The 20,579-nt window shown below is 34.3% G+C and overlaps 1 protein-coding gene across 1 annotated transcript in view; it reads left to right on the forward strand.

Moving 5' to 3' along the window:
• Nucleotides 1-20,579, forward strand: part of ARHGAP32 (Rho GTPase activating protein 32) — a 215,929-nt gene that overhangs the window by 106,805 nt on the left and 88,545 nt on the right. Inside the window, exons 6-9 of the mRNA XM_028120847.2 lie at nucleotides 11,500-11,637; nucleotides 13,671-13,763; nucleotides 14,633-14,755; nucleotides 16,307-16,384. Coding sequence (XP_027976648.1) covers nucleotides 11,500-11,637; nucleotides 13,671-13,763; nucleotides 14,633-14,755; nucleotides 16,307-16,384 — 432 coding nt within the window. The remainder of the gene's footprint in view (nucleotides 1-11,499; nucleotides 11,638-13,670; nucleotides 13,764-14,632; nucleotides 14,756-16,306; nucleotides 16,385-20,579) is intronic.

A 20,579-nucleotide genomic window follows, 5' to 3' on the forward strand; every position in this document is an offset into this window, starting at 1 on the left:
TTTCATTTTATAGGTGAGTAAACTGTTGCTGATGGGTGTTAAGTAACTTATGTAAAGTCCTATATCTAGGATAAGGCCCCGCTAAGATTAAATCAGTTCATTCTCTTTTCCAGTCATCTCTTTTTACTGAACTTCATCATATCATTAAAGAGAGAATTCTTTTTCAGTTATCTTTTCCATGATAAAGGGACTTCGTGGGTGAGGACTATTTTTCTTAGAAAGAACAGCAGATATCTCTGTTATTACCAAACTAGCCAAAGGTGCTATATCTTGTTAGGATGTTGTGATTAGCATTTGTGTTTGCATCCTGTAATCAATGAGAACCATTTAAACTGCTAGAGTGATGTAAAATGTAAATTGAAAATGTTATCTTCATCGTTAACACTCTTCAATAGATATTCACTGTATTTAGAACTGAACTCAAACTGCTAACTAAGGCCTGTGAGGGTCCCACCTGATCAGACCTTGCCTACCTCTTCTGTATCATGTCATGACAATCTGCTTATTCCTTTGTTCTGGTCATGCTAGCTTTCATTCAGTTTTTAAAAGACTAAGTTCTTTCCTTACTACTAAGTATTGAACACTGCTCAGCTTGTAACTCTTTTCACACTGTGTACTTGCTGTGTCTGGTGCCTTCTCAGTTTTCAGGATAGAGTTTAGATATCACCTCAGAAGGGCTTTTCCTGACTACCTTCCCTGAGTAGGTTTTTGTTTAATCTCTTCACAGAACAAAGTTAGAATTATTTTATTTCTGCATTTATTTACTTTAAAAAGTATTTGTTCAAAAAGATATATGCACCTCTATGTTTATTACAGCATTATTTACAATAATCAAGATATGGCATCAACCCTAAGTAGCCATTAATAGATGAATAGGTAAAGTTATGGTGTATATATACACAGTGGACTATTATTCACCCATAAAAAAGAAGGAGATCTTGCTACTTGTGACAACATGGATGGAGGCTAGAGGGTATTATGCTAAGTGAAATAAGTCAGACAGAGAAAGACAAATACCATATGGCTTCACTTATATGTGGAATCTAAAAAGCCAAACAAACAAACAGAATAGAAATAGACTCATAAATACAGAGAACAAACTAGTGTTTGACAGAGGGGAGGTGGTTGGCGAGATGGGCAAAATAGGTGAAGGGAGGTGGTATATACTTCCAGTTATAAAATAAATAAATCATGGAGTGTAATAACATTGCATGATGACAGATGGTAACTACACTTACTGTGGTGAGCATTTTGTAATGTACAGAATTGTTGAAGCACTGTGTTGTGCCCCTGAAATTAGTATAACATTGCATTTCAACAATGCTTAAGTAACATGTATTTTTCTCACTAGAGATAAATTCTCAGAAGTTGGAGATTTGATGGTTCTCTGTTGCATCTCTAATGCTTACTCCAGTTCTTGTACTATGTAGGTCCTCAGTAATGAGAGAACAAATTTTTGCCTTAGAAATTTGATCCTAGGTACATTAGAGATTTCTTTCTCTCATCCTTCTTTTTCAGCCATATCAAGAATTGTTGATATTTTATTTTACTGGTTGGATAGCAAAAATTACTTGATAGTAATAATTATTAAGGATAGAAGTTAGCAGTAAATTAAAATTTAAGCAGATATACATAAGGAGTTTTTCGTATTTTTGTTTTGTTATTTATAAAATACATGAATTTCTAAAATATTCTGATCGTGTAGTTGATTCTTGAAAAACATCAGTCTGAGTAGATGGTTCCACTTACACATAGATTTTTTTTTTTTATAAATACAGTACATTACTGGAAATGTATCTTCTCTTATGATTTTCTTAACACTTTTTTCTACCTCATTTAAAAAAAGAATATAGTACATAATATAACATGAAATATGCTTATTGACTGTTTATGTTATTGGCACAGCTTCTAGTCAAGAGTAGGCTGTTAGAAGTTATGTTTTGGAGGAGCAAAACTTATATGTGGATTTTTGTGTACTGAGGTCAATGACCCTTACCCCCATGTTGTTCAAGGGTCAGTTGTATTTTATTCAGTTTATTTGGAAATTTGATGATTAAAGCTTTTTTTACATATGAAATTTAAAGTTCTTTCATATCTGCTAAAATGGGAGATATTTTACTATTTTTAGAATTTTCTCAGTGAATTTAACAGTTTTAGATGATTTGCAAAAACATTGCAAAAACATTGTACTGACCTCAGTACACAAAAATCCACATACAAGTTTTGCTCCTCCAAAACATAACTTCTAACAGCCTACTCTTGACTAGAAGCTGTGCCAATAACATAAACAGTCAATAAGCATATTTCATATGTTATGTACTATATTCTTTTTTTAAATGAGGTAGTAAAAAGTGTTAAGAAAATCATAAAACAAAAAAAAACATAAAACCTTATATTAAGGTTTTCATCTTGTGAATGATACTCTGTTTAAAAGAACAGACTTTTGCTGGCACAAGAACATTTTTAAATATTGAAAGAAATCAGTTCACTGATGTATAAGGAAATGAATTTTGAAATCCAATCCCCCACCCAAACTTACTTTTTAAGGCTCTTTTGCATTTTTGTGGTTGGTTGTTGATCTTTATTTCCTTCAGTAATACTGCCTAGAGGGATGAAAACATGAACAGTTTTTAAAAATTAGTATATTTTTTAGAAGTTTTAGGCTCACAGCAAACTTTAGTGAAAAGTACAAGGTTCCTGTATACCTCTTATCCCCACATATGCTCAATCTTGTTCACTATGGACATCTTTCCCCAACGTGGTACCTTTGTTGCAAATGATGCTACATTCCTTTGTCAGCGAGGGTTTAGTCATGGTGTTGTACATTCTGTGGGTTTGGACAAATTTATAATTATATGTACCCACCGTTAGGGTATCATACATAATAGTTTCACTGCCCTCAGAATTCTCTGTGCTGTATTTATCTTTCACTTCTCCCTAACCAGTGGTGACCACAGATATTTTTACTGTCTGTAGTTTTGCCTTTTTCAAAATGTCATATAGTTTGAATTATTACAGTATGTAGCCTTTCCAGCTTGGCTTCTTTCACTTAGTAATACACATTTAAGTTTCCTCCATGTCTTCTCATGGCTTCTTTCTTCTTAGTGCTGAATAATATTCCTTTGTTTGGATGTACCACAGTTTACATATCCATTCACCAGCTGAAGGATGTCTTGGTTGCTTCTAAATTTCAGCAATTATGAATAAAGTTGCTATAAACATTCACCTGCAGGCGTTTGTGTGGACATAACTTTTAGCTCATCTGGATAAACACCAAGGAGTCCCAATTGCTGGAAGCTATGGTAAGGTATGTTTAGTTTTATAAGAAACTGACAAACTGTCTTCCAAAGTGGGTTTGCCATTTTGTATTCCTACTAGCAATGAAAGAAATTTCCTGTTGCTTCACATCTTCGTCAGCGTTTGGTTTTACCAATTCTGGATTTTTGTCATTCTAATAGGTGTGTAGTAGTATCTCATTTTAGTTTGCATTTCATATGATATGATAACATATGATATCTTTTCATATACTTATTTATCATTTGCATATCTTTTTGATGAGGTGTCTGTTAAGGTCTTTGGACCATTTTTAAATCAGTTGTTTTCTTATTGTTGATTTTTTAAAAAGATTTTTTTATTTTTATTTATTTGACAGACAGAGACACAGAGAGGGAACACAAGCAGAGGGAGTGGGAGAGGGAGAAGCAGGTCTCCTGCTGAGCAGGGAACCTGACGTGGGGCTCGATCCCAGAACCCTGGGATCATGACCTGAGCTGAAGTCAGATGCTTAAAGATGGAGCCACCCAGGCACCCCTTATTATTGATTTTTAAGAGTTCTTTGTATATTTTGGATAATAGTCCTTTATCAGATACATCTTTTGTCAGTTCTTTCACTCAAGTCTATTACTGGTCTTTTCATTTTCTTGATAGTGTCTTGACACAGCAGAAAATTTTAATTTCAGTGTAGGTCAGCTCAACAATTCTCTCTCTCTCTTCTTTTAAGATTTTATTTATTTATTTGACAGAGAGAGAGAGTGAGAGCAGGAACACAAGCAGGGGGAGTGGGAGAGGGAGAAGCAGGCTTCGTGCAGAGCAGGGAGCCCGATGTGGGACTTGATCCCAGAACCCTGGGATCATGACCTGAGCCGAAGACAGACGCTAAGACTGAGCCACCCAGGCGCCCCTCATCAATTCTTTCTTTCATGGATTGTGCCTCTAGTGTTGTATCTAAAAAAGTCCATCATCAAACCCAAGATCATCTCTGTTTTCTCCTATGTCATTTTCTGAGTTTTATCATTTTGCATTTTACATTAAGACCTGTGGTCCATTTTGAGTGATTTTGTGAAAGCTGTAAGGCCTATGTATAGATTTATATTTTTGCCCATGGATTTTGCCAGTTTTTCCAATGCTATTTTTTGAAAAAGCTATCTTTTTATCCATTGTATTGCCTTTTCTCTTTTGTTAAAGATTGGTTGACAATATTTAGGTAAGTCTATTTCTGGGCTCTCTATTCTGTTACATTGGTGTATTTGTTGATTTTTTTTTTTTTTTTTTGCCAGAACCACACCATTTTGATTATTGTAGATAATATTGTAGATATTGTAGATAACTTATTATGATAAGTCTTTAAGTCAGTGTCATTCTTCCAACTTTGTTCTTTGTCAATGTTGTGTTAGCTATTCTGGGTCTTTTGCCTCTCTATATAAACTTTAGAAACCGTTTGTTGATAATGACAAAAATAACTTGCTTTGGTTTTGATTGGCATAGCACTGTGAATCTAGATCAAGTTGGGAAGAATCGACATCTTGACAATATTGACTTTTCCTATCCCTGAACATGGTATATCGCTCAAATTTTTTAGTCCTTTGTTTACTTCTACCAGAGTCTTGTAGTTTTCCTCATATAGATCTTATACATAGTTTTTTAGACTTATACTTAATTACTTCTTTTTTGGGAGGTTGCTGATATAAATGCTATTGTGTTTTTAATTTCAAATTGAACTTATTCATTGTTGGTGCCTAGGAAAGCAGTTGACTTTTGTATATTAACTTTGTATTCTGCTATTTTGGTATAATCACTTAATAGTTCCAGAAGGATTTTAGATAATTCTTTTGTAATGTATACCTAGATGATCATGTCATCTGTGTACAAAGGCTGTTTAATTTCTTCCTTCCCCATTTGTATATCTTTTATTTCCTTTTCTTACCTTAATGCATTAGCTATAAATTCCAGTACAGTGTTGAAAAGCAGTGGGGAGGGGCGCCTGGGTGGCTCAGTCGTTAAGTGTCTGCCTTCGGCTCAGGTCATGATCCTAGGGTCCTGGGATTGAGCCCTGTATCAGGCTCCCTGCTTAGCGGGAAGCCTGCTTCTCCCTCTCCCATTCCCCCTGCTTGTGTTCCCTGTCTCGCTGTGTGTCTCTCTGTCAAATAAATAAATAAAATCTTTAAAAAAAGAAGAAAAGCAGTGGACAGAGGGGACATCCTTGTTCCTGATCTTATTTGGAAAGCTTCAAGTTTCTCACCATTGCATATGATACTCGCTGTAGTTTTATAGACATTCTTTATCAAGTTGAGGAAATATCCCACTAATCTTAGTTTACTGAGAATTTTTATCATGAATGAGTGTTGGATGTTGGCAAATGCTTTTTGGACATCTGTCAATGTGATCATGTGATTTTACTTCTTTAGCTTATTGATGTGATTAATTTCATTAACTAATTTTGAATGTTGAACCAGCTTTGCATGCATGCCTGGGATAGATTCTACTTGATTGTGGTATATAATTATTTTCCATGTTGTTGGATTTGATTAGCTAATAATGTTGATTTTTTCATCAGTATTCTTGAGAGAGATTGTTCTGTAGTTTTCCTTTTTTGTAATGTCTTTGTTTTGTTTTGGTAATAGGTTAATTCTAGCCTCATAGAATGAATTGGGAAGTATTCCCTCTGTTTCAATCTTCTGAAAGAGATTATAGAGAATTGGTATAATTTCTTTCTTAAGTATTTGGTATAATTCAAATATTGTGAACCAATTTTGGCTTGGTGCTTTCTCTTTTGGAAGTTTATTAATTAGTGATTCAATATTTTAAATAGATATAGGCCTTATTCAGATTATCCATTTCTTTTTGTGTGAGTTTTGGCAGATTGTGTCCTTTGAGGACCTGGGTCAATTTCATCTAGGTTATCAAATATGTGAGCATAGAGTTATTTATAGTATTTATTATCCTTTTAGTGTTCATATGATCTGTTGTGATGTTCTTTTTTTCATTTCTGATATTAGTAATTTGTGTTTTCTCTTCTTTTTGTTTTACTTAGCCTGCCTAGGGGTTTATTGTTTTTATTGATCTTACCAAAGAATTAGCTTTTGGTTTTGTTAATTTTCTCTATTGATTTCCTGTTTTAAAGTTCATTGATTTCTACTATAATTTTTTTATTTCTTCTGCTTACTTCGTTTTAATTTTCTCTTTTTTTAAGATAGAATTGTATATAATTGAGTTTAGCTCTTTCTTCTTTTCTAGACTTCTAGGTATCTCCAATTCTGGGGAAAGCAGTTTGCCCTGTGACCTCATTTCTCTCATGGATCTATGAAGAGTTACTGATTTTTCAGTTTGTTACTTGTTAGGACAGAGTGGCAACCTCTAAGCTCCTTATATACTGGAAAAAAGTCTGATTATTACTTTTAACCTGACAGACAAGATCATTTCTGAAATGTGACTGAATCACAATGTGTTTTCACTGGGCTTCTTACTTTTATGTGGTACTTGATAAGACAGAGCCAGAGGAACTAAAAAGTTGAACTTGCAGAACAAATGTAAAGCACAGTACAATGTATTTTAATGCCTCTTTTAAAAATATATTTTGAATACTTATATAGGAAGAAATCCTAAGTAAGAAAGGCCTTCCAACTTCTTTTTTATTTCTTTTAAGCAAAAAAAATTAATATCTCAGTGTAATAAGCCATTTAATATATCACTGCAGAATGCATTCAAGGAAATTTCTTGACTAAGAAACTATTTGAATAAATGTGTTACAGCTCTCAAAGGGCTAATAGTTACATCAAATACTTTTGCTAGACATGCACTATAATAGGTTTTGTTAAGTTTGCTAAATGCTATGTAGCAGTATACAACATATTTTAGTAGAAAGATTAGCAAAGATATGAATAGATAATTCTTAAAAGAATGAAAGATATCATTTCACCTATTGGAAAATTTAAATGATATTTTCAGTATTAGGGAAGATGCAGCAAAATAGGCACAAACAGTAAAAATTGGTACAACCTTTCCATTTTTAGAAATTGCGTGTGTGTATTTTATTTTTATTTAAAAATAAGTTTAGTCTTACAGAAAATTTGCAAAATAGCATAGAGAAATCCAATATATCCTTGCACTTAGGTTTGTCTGATGTCACACTTTTAAGGAATTTATTCTAAAGAAGTGTAAGACATTGGAACATAGACTTAAATACAGATGTGTTATTACAATCTAGTTTTCGATTATTGTACTGTAATCTGGGAACTTTCCAAGTCTGTCAGTTTGCACGTTTCAACAGCTTTTCCAAAATTAGTCTTGTGAAGGTATCGTTCTAGTGTCAGTGCATGTTAACGGTTTCAGCCAAACTAATATTTGCCTGTTATATGACAAGTATGTGACTAACATAGCATTCAGAAGGTATTTTTATGACAGCCAGCCATACCAGTGAGAAAAATATCAGTAGAGATAACCAGTGTTTAATGAATGATTGGCAGGCAGTGTGATATGTGTTATTTCATTTAATCTTCCAACAACCCCACGTACCGTTAACTTTCTGATTTTACAGATGCATAAACTGAGATTTAGAAGAGTTACCTAAGGTCACATCCTAGCAAGTAGCCCACAGTAGTCTGCATTTATATCCTACTTTACTGATTATCATGCTTCTCATTCTTTTCTCCCTTCTCTCTTCCCTCTGTGTTTCACAATCTTATAGGTCTAGAAATCTGTTTTGTATGCCAAGGAAAAAGTGATATTCCAGGTACCAAATGTTACCTTATGTCTTAGTTTGGGGTGCCTTCACAAAGTACCATAGACTGGGTACCTTATAAACAATAGAAGTTTATTTCTCACAGTTCTGGAAGCTGGAAGTCAGAGATCAGGAGGTCAGAATGGCAAAGTTCTGGTGAGAGCCATTTTTCAGATTGCAAACAGATGATTTCTTATAATCTCATATGGCAGAGAGTAGAGAAGGAGAAGCGAGCTCTTTTATGACTCCTCTAAGGGTACTAATCCCATTCATGAGGGCTCTACCCTCCTAACCTCATCTTATCCTAATTATTTCCCAAAGGCTCCACTTCTTAAAGCCATCATATCGGAGGGTTGGGTTTCTACATAGGAGTTTTGGGGAGACACAAGCAGTTAGTCCCTAATGTCTTACAATCATTTCAGAGTATTCGTCATTTAGTAAAGAATGCTTAATGAAAAATGATTAAAAGCAGAGCCAATTTCTGTTCTAAAAGCACTGGGTACCAGCAAAATGCAGTACTACATTTTCTCTTATATTGACCATTTTGCTTAGTCTTTTGGCTCAACAAGAGTAATAAATGTGAATGTACCAGGTTGTCAAGTTATTTCACTCCTTACCTCCAATATAGTGGAATGATTATACACGTTTAGAGTTCATCCTGATTCATTGCTTCACCTTTGTACTAGTGACTTAAAATGCTGATGTTACATTTTCTTCTGAAAGAAAACAGGAAAACAAAACAAAAATAAAATGTCACCAAGATATATGAATTATTTTTAAATACTGATACTAAAATAAAATAAAATAATGATATTAAATTTAAGAGTTACTTTCTAAAACAAAAGTGGTAATTCAGCCATATGGGAAAATAACCTGTGACCTCTAAAGATACGTTACCTTCCCTAGTTGAAACCCTGACGTACTTAAAAGTAATCAATAATAGTGTTCTGTTTTTTTTCTTTTTTTTTTAAAGATTTTATTTATTCATTTGAGACACAGAGATAGAGAGAGAGAGCACGAGCAGGGGGAAAGGCAGAGGGAGAGGGAAAAGCAGGCTTCCTGCCGAGCCAGGAGCCCAATGTGGGGCTCGATCCCAGGACCCCGGGATCCGGACCTGAGCCAAAGGCAGACGCCCAACCATCTGAGCCACCCAGGAGCCCCAAGAATAGTGTTCTTGTTTCTTTTGAGTTTCTTAGCTTTTGGTGACCAGTCATTTGTTCTGCTAAATACCATGGAGTTTTGTTTACTAAACTAATGTTTAGTCAGGTTAATTTGTTTACTGTTACTAATTTTAGTATGTTTGGCTCAGAACAAGTTCTCTAAATCAATAAAGAATAGAAATAACCAGCATGTACTGAGCCATTTCTGTTACCTGGTACTCTACCAATCACTTCACATTAATTTACTTAATTAAATTCTTAAACAGCCAGGATTCACAATGGGGACATTCTGATCCTAATGTCAATTTCTTAGCTGTTTCTTTATTTCAAGAGGTAAATCTGTGTATTTTTAGAATCTGTGCAGGTAATGTAAATAAGGTAAATAGCTTGGTGTGGTAATTACTTGGTCAAATTAGACTTTGCAGTGCTGTACCTATTCATATACATTTATTTATTTATTTTTTAAATGGTGTTTTATTTTTTTAAGATTTTATTTATTTGACAGAGAGAGAGACAACGTGAGAGGGAACACAAGCAGGGGGAGTGGGAGAGGGAGAAGCAGGTTTCCTGTGGAGCAGGGAGGAACGTAATGCAGGGCTCAATCCCAGGACCCTGGGATCATGACCTGAGCCGAAGACAGACGCTTAACGACTGAGCCACCTAGGCGCCCCCATGTACATTTTTTTGAAAAGCACTTTAGGCCAAACCCAAATCAGAAGATGGAGTGGATAAATTTAAAATACTATGGATCGTGGCCGTAAAGCCTTTTTGTCCAGATGATAATTTAAATTATTTTTATTTGATACATATTTTAATTTCTATTTTCTCACATACCTATCTGAGATTTTGAGTGAATTAATTTGTGATTAGATCCATAGAGAAGGAAATAGAATCTTGTTACTTGTTTTGGACAATGCACTGTATACCTGCATGTATAGTAAAGGTATAAAATGCATCTATGCATGATAACAATGCATATCAACTCCTGTCCTCACCTTTAGAAGAGGAACACAAAAGAATGGACTTTTTATCTATAATAATTGGTTCTTTTAAAAAACATCCAGAGCTTTGAAACAAAAAAGTCAACATCTGTTTAATCTCTGTGATAGTGACATAAGTATGTGATAAATTATTTTGTGTACTCTCCTGATATTTGAAGTGTTCCATAATTTTAAAAATGTGTGTATGAAAGAGAAAATAATTGCAACTATATGCTGTTTTTCTTTTATTTTTCTGCTTTTGTTGTTTATTTTCATTTTTTAATTTTTGTCATCCAAAAGAATAAGTATTGAACCGCCTGTGGGTATTTAGGAAATCTTTGGGTTAAAAGGCAGTGGAAGAACTGAGAAAACAGAGGAGCTTACTTCAGCAAAGAGTAAAAGAATGACTTTCCATATCAGAAGAAACAGCACTTAATGATCGGGGAGGCAAGAAAGGGAACAAACATCTCATGAACTGAATAAATGCAAATAATTGAGCATAACTGGAAGCAAAGAAAGGGCATGGAGGAGTAATGACTGAGATCAGCATATAAATTTAGACAGAGCTCAGATGATGAAAGCCATGATATGTGCAAATATGTTTGGACTTTATCCTGTGGATCAGTGATTCCCAATTCAGGCTGATCATCAGAATTAACTGGATCCCATTTCAGCCTCATAGAACTAGTATTTCTTAGAATAGTGACCAGGACACTGTTCTTTAAAAGTCTCTGCTGCCACATATATTGTCTTATATCATTCTAAAAACCCTCTCAGACAAGGAGTTGGTATTGTTCTCCACCTATGTAATATAGAATTATAGTCCAGAGTAGGGCAATACAAGTTTATCATGTTAGTTTTGACATACCTGTGTTTAGAATTCAGTACATCTCTCTACTAGGAAGTGATGCCTTCTGTTTCTGCCCCATTTGGCTGGGGCAGATGGAGAAGAGCTACACTAAAAGCGTTTCTTCAGTTCTGAGATGGTTGCTCTGAAGGCTTTTTCCTGCAGTCCTTCCAGATCTTTTATGAGATGAAAGCGTCTGTATAAAATTAGGTTAAATTGCAAAACTAAATGGTGTGCAGTTGGGATCTGCTCATCAGTGCTGACCATAGAGGTTTTTGAAGGATTTCTGATAGTGTGACCTGATCAGTTTTGTATTTTCTACTGGTGGTGAGGGGAGCCGGGGATATCAAAGGTGTAAGGAGCATTAGCAGTATTCCAGGTAAGAAAGGATGTTCATCCCTACTAAAGCTTGGGTTATAGGAAGTAATAGAGCCAAGAGAAAATTAGAAGGTAGAATGTAATAAATATGCTCTGTGAATGGACAAATTATAAGCGTCTTTTTTTTCTTACCCATAGGGCAAAAGTTGGATTGTTAAAAGAAGTTATGAAGATTTTCGGGTACTTGATAAACATCTTCATTTATGTATTTATGACCGACGATTCTCCCAACTCTCAGAGCTTCCCCGTTCTGATGCCCTGAAGGACAGTCCAGAGGTAAGCATTTAGTACTTTGCAGCAGTAATCACTATATATAAATTAGCAGAAAATTTTGTCTGTGTACTAAATAAAAGCTTAAGTTGAACACTCAGGATGATTCCTGGGATTATTAATTATTTCATAACTGAAAAATTAGTAATACTATGTAGAATGTTTAGAATTAAAGTAGGTTTGGAGTGTAATTTTATAAAAAAATTCATAATATATAAACACGCTATATATATGAGCAGACCGTTCTTCAAAGAGAACATAAAATATGGAAGCAAAAATATGGAAAAATGTTGACCTCACTGATAATTAGAGAAAGGCATAGTTTATGATGACATGCCATGTCTGTACCCTTACCCTCACTCCTGCCAAATTTCTAGTAAAAATAGAAAAGATTTAAAAAAAAATGTAAATGGGAAGAGATTCTTTATAATATCAGAAAATAACAACCATCAAAATTGTGAGGAATCTTTGAGAGTAGATGGGGTAAGATTTATGGGGCGAGCAAATACAGCATAAAAAACGTGTACAAGAGGATTGAAGAAGACAGATAAGTTAGAAATCTTGATCGTAAAAGCTGAATAAATAAAATAACTGAAAAGAGCAAACAAGGCTTTCAGAAGCATGATTACTATCCTCAGAGAAAGTGAGGCAATCTATCATGGAATGAGAGCAGAGTTTTATAAAAATAAAAGAATTAGAGATCTTAGAAATGAACATGTACTTACTTAAATTAATATTAGTCATACCAAACCTCAATAGTTGGACTGTGTGCAAAATGGACACAGATGAAGAGAGCGTTAGTGAGCTGGGAGAGCAAATTTTATAAAAATATAGCCTCAGAAAGGAGAGAAGGATGAAAAGTTGTGGGAGAACATTTGGGAATCACAGAGAAAGGATACTGAAGTACCTACTTCCCTCTTCTAGAGGTTCTAGAAGGATACAGTACATGGAAGAAACTAAAATTTAATATAAGAAATTCCCTAAAACTAAGGAAAGGCATGTTTCAGATCAGATGGGCCCAGTAAGTACTAAGTATGATGACAGAAAAGACATGCTTCTCAAAACACCATAGTGAAATTTCAAAATGCCAGCACAGAGAGAAAACCCAAAAAGCTTTCAGGGAGCAAAACACATACTTTCTTAAAAGAACAAGAATCATATTGACATTAGACTCCTCAGCATCCGCAATGGATGTTTGAAAGGAGTGCAGATACTTTTCAAGTCCTGAGGGGAAGCCATTTCAAATCTCTAATTAATTCCAAGGCAATTAAGTAGGTAGGACAAAGTAGAGACCTCCTTAGTCATGTAAGAACTGACACAACAGCACGGTCTCAGGAACATCTTAAAACCACAGATTCTTTTGTGTCATAGGAAACCTAGAAATCCATCTCCATTTCCCGTCTCCACCTATTTGTCACATTTTTCTTTCTCAGGCTGTTTTAGGACATGGCCACTACGAATAGGTCCCAGGTTTTTAATCTCTTTTTTTAAGACAGCTGACAGAATGAGTTGAAATTTTGTATCATAATTTACTAATTCCTGCAGTAACTCCTGTTAGGCCAGCTAATGTTCAGTCACATTTCTGGACCAATCCATGGACCCCTGGTATGCAGTCACACACGAACATGGCTGTCCTGTCACAGCTGCATGCATGGAAGATTATAGCAGGTCTCCAAGAGTTTGAAGGTAGCCAGGGGGAAGCTGGGCAGAAAAGCCAAATATGTCTCTGCTGTAATTATCTTTTTTATATTTTCAGTATAAAAATAGAGACAGCAATAAGGTTAGAAGCTATAAAATAGTATGACCCCTGATGATGAGATAGTAAAGTTCTTCACAAGACAGGGGATTTCTATGTTAAGTGCCTGTGGTTTCACTTCATGAAACTCTCGAGCCTCTGTGAAGAATCCCCTGTAACTATTAAAATGCCTAAAAATCTGCAGATTTTTTGCCCCAGAAACAACCAGTCTATACCAGTTACTTGGACAGAGAGTGCTGTACCTTGAGTTTGAGTTACCACTGAATCTCCTCTTTCTCTTTAGTCTGTCACTCAGATGCTTATGGCTTACCTGTCCCGCCTTTCAGCTATTGCTGGCAACAAGATCAATTGTGGACCTGCCCTTACCTGGATGGAGGTATTATCTAATTCACCTCTTACCAAAACTTATTTTTAAACTACTTAAGAAATTTAATATTAATTTAATTTTGATAGCTGATGAGTTTCAGGAATCAAAGAAATGGAGTTTATTCTTATCTTTGGAAGGATAAAGTGATACATTAAGTATTTTTTATTTAAAATCTATCTTTGAGAATCCAGGAAACTAATCTAAATATATCTTGTGAATTGCAATGGCACCTCTTATTTTGGCGTTGAATGTATTAATGTGTACATTTAGAAAGGTGTATATATACATATATATATATTTAGTTGACTTAGTAATTGAAAATATTTTTCAATTATTTATGAACAAGAGACAATTCATCTTTTAAAGAGTCCAATTTAAGATTAAGTATTAACTATTATAGTATCCAGAAGATATGGTCGGTATTTCTCCTTAATTTGCATATGTAAAATTATATTATTTTCTCCTCCCAGTGAAAATTGGGAAGACAGGATGGAAAATAGAAAGAATATGGAACTTTGAGCCAGGCCAACTTGCGCGGAGATACTGGCTTTTCCATTATTGGCTGTGTGATCGTGGGCAAATTATTTAATTTTTCATAAATTACATAACCTCTTTTAGCTTTAACATCTTCATCTTTAAATGATGATAATGATGTTAAGTATCTTTTAGAGTTATGAGGATTAAATTAAATCATGTTCTGTGCACAGCACAATGACAGGTGTACGTTAAGTACTCAATATATAGTGTTTGTTTTTTTATTAAGATTCTGTGGGTTATGGCCTCTCTAAGTCAAATTGAGTATCTTTTATAGACAGTCAAAGGAACTTTTGCAAGTCCCATGTCTTTAACCATCTCATAGTCCATTTTCTTTGTTATAGATTGATAATAAGGGAAATCATCTTCTAGTTCATGAGGAATCATCCATCAACACTCCTGCTGTCGGCGCTGCCCACGTTATCAAGAGGTACACTGCTCGGGCCCCTGATGAATTGACTTTAGAGGTAAATGACTGAAGACTCTGTGTTAGCTCAGGCCCTTTTTCCTGTACTCCATTATCTTTCAGCCTGGATTGCTGTCTATTTTTATTTAATGACCATATCCATCCTTGAAAATTCAGCTTGTATCTCCCATTTCTTCTAGGAAGTCATCCTTGATCTTCTCCCTAGTCCTTGCAGATACATATCCCCAAATAGCCTGGATTGACATTTCTTTTTTGTTTCTTTCTTTTTTAAAATATTTTATATTTAAGAAATCTCTACACCTAATGTGGGGCTTGAACCCACGACCTCAAAATCAAGAGTTGCATATTTTACCGACTGAGCCAGCCAGGCGCCCCTGTCTCTGACATTTCACTTATTATGCTCAGTCATAATTGTTGTCCTGTTTATCTCCATGATCTTCTTTAGAGCCAGGTCTCAGTCTTTTGTCTTTGTGTTTTTAGTACCTAAAAACAATACCCAATGATACTTTCTTCTCGTCGTTCAAAGATTGAGTTAAAGAACAGATGAAAAGTGAAATGAACATTGCTTGCTATCAGATGTGAAAGGAGGGTAATTAAGTTTCTTCCTTTAATTTGGCTGATGAGAAACAAAAAACTGCTAACAGTTATTCAGTTTAAGAAAAAACAATATAAATTTTTAGGTTCCATACACAAAGGAATGCATGTCTTGAAAGATGCCATGTTTGTTAGCAAATATGATTTTGTGAAGATGACTCTTTCATGGCCTGAAAAATCAGTTGTTAGCATACAAAGAAAAATTCTTAAAGCAATATGTGTACCATAGTAACATTAGTTCTGAAGTACTTAACTGTGTTTTATCTCAGAAATCATCACTTACTTTGAATGAAGAATGTAACTTCCATTAAATATATTATTAAAAACTATTATTATGATTTTTATATTTATGATTTTGTAAAAGTTTGTATAAACTCACTAGTTCATCTTTTAGAGTGAAGAAAGTAAGCTATTTAGTGGAAATGTTATATTGTACCATCTATTGAAAAAAGTTGTCATCAAACTTGATATTTACTAAGGATAACCAAGTAATTGTAGACATTGCAGGCCTTTGTTATATGACTAAATAAAATATATCAAGTGCTCAAAATAGTACATAGCACATGGCAAGCACACACTAAATGTGTATTAATAAAACTTGTGCTTGTTCTAAATATGAGTATTTTAAACTTCTCCTTGTAAGTGGATCTGATCACTTTTAGTAACAGTAACAATATTTTAACAGAAGTGGTGATGATGGTATGATGCCTGGCATTCAAAAATCGTATGCTATAAATTTGGCTTTCTGAAGTTACTGCACATATGTTAGTTGCATCCCAGTCTTTGTGCTGCTTAACTTTTTTTAGACCTCTTCTTTACAAATGGTTAAGATTATTAAATTTTTTATAGAAAAAGGTATTATGTTTTTCCAGAAACAATTAGCCAGAGAATAAGGATTGTACTTTAACTTTTTGTTCTAATTCAGATTTAAATTCTAGACATAACAATTGGTTTAAAATTTGACTAAAAAAATTTCACTTAAAATTTTTCCTTGTAGGTGGGAGATATTGTTTCTGTTATTGACATGCCCCCAAAAGTGTTAAGCACATGGTGGAGAGGCAAGCATGGATTTCAGGTAGGCAACAAAGAATTAGGTGTGAACAAGTTCAAAAAACAGTTTTTGTTTATTCTTCAGTAATATTTCTCTTCACAGCATGTACTGGCAATGGACTTTGTCAGCAGAGGTAGAAAAATGTAGATGATATTAGACTTGGATTTCCTTTTCTACTTACTCTTGTGGTTGTTTTATCTTCTTTTTTAGATGGTGGTATAACCAAGTTTGAGCAGAATCACAGGCCTGATGACCACTTTTAGATTATCAAGCCTGTAACTCTGCCTTGCTTTTAATATTGGTTTTGAATCATGATTCACATATATTTTATAGTCTCTAGAATTAAGTCAGTTTGATCAAAATGTATTGTAACTGTTAATTTAAACAATGTTAATTGCATACCAACAACAGCATCTAAAGCAGTCTCATTTCTTTTTTTAAATATGCCTAAATAATTTGAGAACTGGTAATGGCCTCTTTAGATTGACTAACACCAATTTCCATAGGATTATAGGTTTTTTTTTTTAATCTGTTAAAATCATCCATAGAAGGACATCTGAAAATGCCTTCAAATTGTGTCTTTAGTATATAACCTGTGAGTTTTTTGTGGTCTTTTTATAAAAGTGTTCCTAAAATGCTACATAAATAGAATGTTCATGCTATATAGCTAGAAATATTAATAAATATTATATAACTATCTTGAGCTTTGCATATTAAATAGAAACTAGTATTAGGTTTTTATAAAATGTAGTTTATTAAAAAATAATCATACCGTTAGAAACAGGATAGCATGGTGGTTAAGAGCATGGGCTTTGGTGCCAGATTGCCTGGGTATTACGCTGTGTTATTTTGAGCTTGTTAATTTTACTCCTGTGTGCCTCAGTTTCCTCAGTTGTAAAAAGGGGATTGTGGGACTCTTCTTTGTTTCATAAGATTATGGTAAAGATTAAATGTGTGAGGATAAAATGTGTAAAGTACATAGAACAAGCCTGATAATATTTTTCACTCAAAAAATGTTGATTTTTAAGTTTAAATAATTCTTTTTTTTTTACAAATTTAATTTTATCTATCTTTTTATCTATTATAAAAGCATCTATAGCAATTTAATTTGATGACCAGAAAAATCATATCCATATTATACCACAAATTGTCTTGTTTGTATAATTGGGGTCTTTTATCTGTGCTCTGATTTCTTAATTGCTATGCATAATTGGTGCATTTGATTAAATATAGAACTAAATAGAAAAGTAGTGTTATCTTTTTTCCTATTAAGGGGTTAATTCTCCATGTTCATAAACTGTAGGGTCTAAAAGATGACAAAAAATTAAATTTGGCTTTAAGATGGCAGTTAAATTTTTTCTTGATATTGCTACCTTTCTTATAATCTTAGACAAATCATTTGCTTTCTTTGTACTTTAGTTTCTTCTTAATTGGAGAGTTCCATTTAGAATCTCTCTAGTTCTTCTCAGATTTTCCTTCTATTATTGTAAAAGTGGTAGTAGGTTTTCCCTTCTTTCATGTGACAGGTATTTATTGAGATCTGACTCTGTGCTAAGTATAGATTTATCTTCCTAACTCTTTTAATTAGAGTCACACGGTTTAGTTTCTTGCCCAAACAGATTATTCTTTTAAATATTAATGTGTAAATTAACAATTGTTAAAAATTAGCTTGTTGCCAAAACAATTTAAAATAAAAACAGATTTTTAAAGTTAAAGGATTTATTTGTAATTGATAATGAAAGGTTTTTTATATAGCATTGCTATTTGTTTTCATCCTAATTGGTCCTGGAAGGACAGTCATTTCTGTTGAGATCATGTTGGAAAATATGGATGTGAGAAGAGGAGTTGATTGTGGGCATTGGGGGGGTCACCCGTAAAACTAGTAGCAGTCTTTAAATATCACTGTCAAAACTTCATTTATAGAAGGAATCCAGTACTTTAAGGAAATAATCCACACAGCTCACTCTTCCTTGATGTTCCTAAGCACTCATCCATTTGTAAGACTGCCTCATTTACTGCAGGGGAAGGTGTGAATGGAAAGGCATGTACTGAGCATCTGTTATGTGCAAAGTATTGCTGGGCACTTTATACACAATGTTTTCTTTAATCTTCACAAAACTATTAACCCCTTGTATGGAGGGGAAACAGTCTGAGAGGGTTAATAAACAGTCAAGATGCCAAATCAGTAAGAGATGGAGTAAGGACTCAAATTCATATCTGCTTGATCACATTGCCTGAGAAGCACTAAGGATGATTTCTGCATTTACTCTCATATTACTAACTTTATCCTTAGCTCTCTACCCTATGGAAAGGAACATCTTTCCTTCCCAGCCAGCTGTAAAGATTCACCAACAGAGGACTGTAAAGCATACAGGTTTACTGGTCGAAACATTGCTGTTACCATATGTTATTTTTTAATGTAATAATTAATATATTGTATCTGGGGGAAAAACTCTTCAAGCTCTTTGTGATGTTCTCTACCCTTGTTACATATTTTTAAATGGTGAGCATATGTCCTTCCTTACTCAAATATTTTGTTGAGAGAGGAAGATAATTATAATTTATTCCATGTATATGATAATTATAGATGAGACCCCTGATTTTTAATTTTGAAATAACTGGAATAATGGCTTAGTCCACTGGTTTTCACATATATATTTTTTAACTCAGTGTAATTGTTAATTGAACAGAATCTTACACAGAACCTCAGTGTGAGAAAAGGCAGCAGTGGAGTTGCCCTGGTTAGTTCAAGTCAGGCACCCTGGGCCTTATTCCCCATGGAGCATGTCTGATTGACCTTGGATCTCCTGCAGCATCCCAGAGGGGCCACAGTAGAGCTATGTACAAACACTACCACGGGAAAACCACTTGTTTAGGTTACCAGTACACCTCACTTTATACAGTGGCTATGTTACATTATAGACTATTTTATAATTTTAATTTTTTAAAGGTTTCATTTATTTATTTGCCAGAGAGAGAGAGAGAGAGCACAAGCGGGGGGAGCAGCAGAGGCAGAGGGAGAAGCAGGCTCCCCACTGAGCAGGGAGCCTGTGTAGGCCCTGTGCATCTCCACTTGCAGGTCTGCTCAACTTGATGTGTTTATGATGTGTTACATGGACTCCGCTTTTTCTTTTGTTAGTCATGTGTGTTTGTTGTTTCCTTTCTGGCCAGCTCTCAAGGTATGACAGGTCCAGGCGTCAGTGTGGAGGCCTTTCCTTTGTATTACTGTGAACTGATGCTGTGCAGTTGCTGGTTTTATTATTATTATTATTATTATTTAAGACAAATTAATAGACCTTTTTTTAAGTACAATTTTACAGAATAATTGAGCAGATAGTATAGAGTTTCATATAATCCCCCCACCCCCACACATAGACACATACATAACTTCTCCTATTATTAACATCCTGCTTTTATAAATTCATTGTATAGAATTGGCAAAATGCTGGTCTTTATTGACCACCAGCTGATTTGCAGAGATTATAGACAGCACAGAATAAGTACTGTTTCTAGAATAGTTGTCTAAGGATCTAATGCTCCTCAGATCCTTGACCAAAATCACATGGATACAGAATATATGGATATATATACAACAGAATGTCAGTTTCATATTCTGCCCCATAATGATTGAAATTGTTTTGGGGCTTGCTTTTTTGTTATAATTAATGAACCAAATTTCATACATTATTATTAACTATAGCTCATTGTTTACATTAAGGTTCGCTCTTTGTGATGTATAGTTCTGTGGCTTTTAATAAAGGCATAATGACATGTATCAACCAGTACAGCTTCATACAGAGTAGTTTCACTGCCCTAACCCTTGCGCTCTACCTTTTCATCCTTCTCTCCCCATAACCCCTGACAACGAGTAATAAGTTACTGTCTCTGTAGTTTTGCCTTTCTCAAAACATCATATAGTTGAAGTCATCCAGTATGTAGCCTTTCCAAATTGGCTTCTTTCACTTAGCAATATGCCTTTAAGTTTCCTCCATATCTTTCCATGGTTTGATAAATCCTTTTTTGTCATTAATATTAATTGTTATGGATGTGCCAGAGTCATTTATTATAGGACATCTTGGTTGTTTCTAGTTTTTGGCAGTATTAATAAAGCTGCTATAAACATCCATGTGCAGGTTTTTGTGTAGATATAAGTCTTCAGCTCCTTTGGGTAAATACCAAGGAGTGCAGTTGCTAGATCATATGGTAAGCCTATGTTTAG

The sequence above is a fragment of the Eumetopias jubatus genome, unplaced genomic scaffold (genome assembly GCF_037043125.1).
Source record: "Eumetopias jubatus isolate StellerSeaLion01/CBP00866 unplaced genomic scaffold, mEumJub1_p1.0 scaffold_13, whole genome shotgun sequence".
NCBI classification, from domain to species: domain Eukaryota; kingdom Metazoa; phylum Chordata; class Mammalia; order Carnivora; family Otariidae; genus Eumetopias; species Eumetopias jubatus.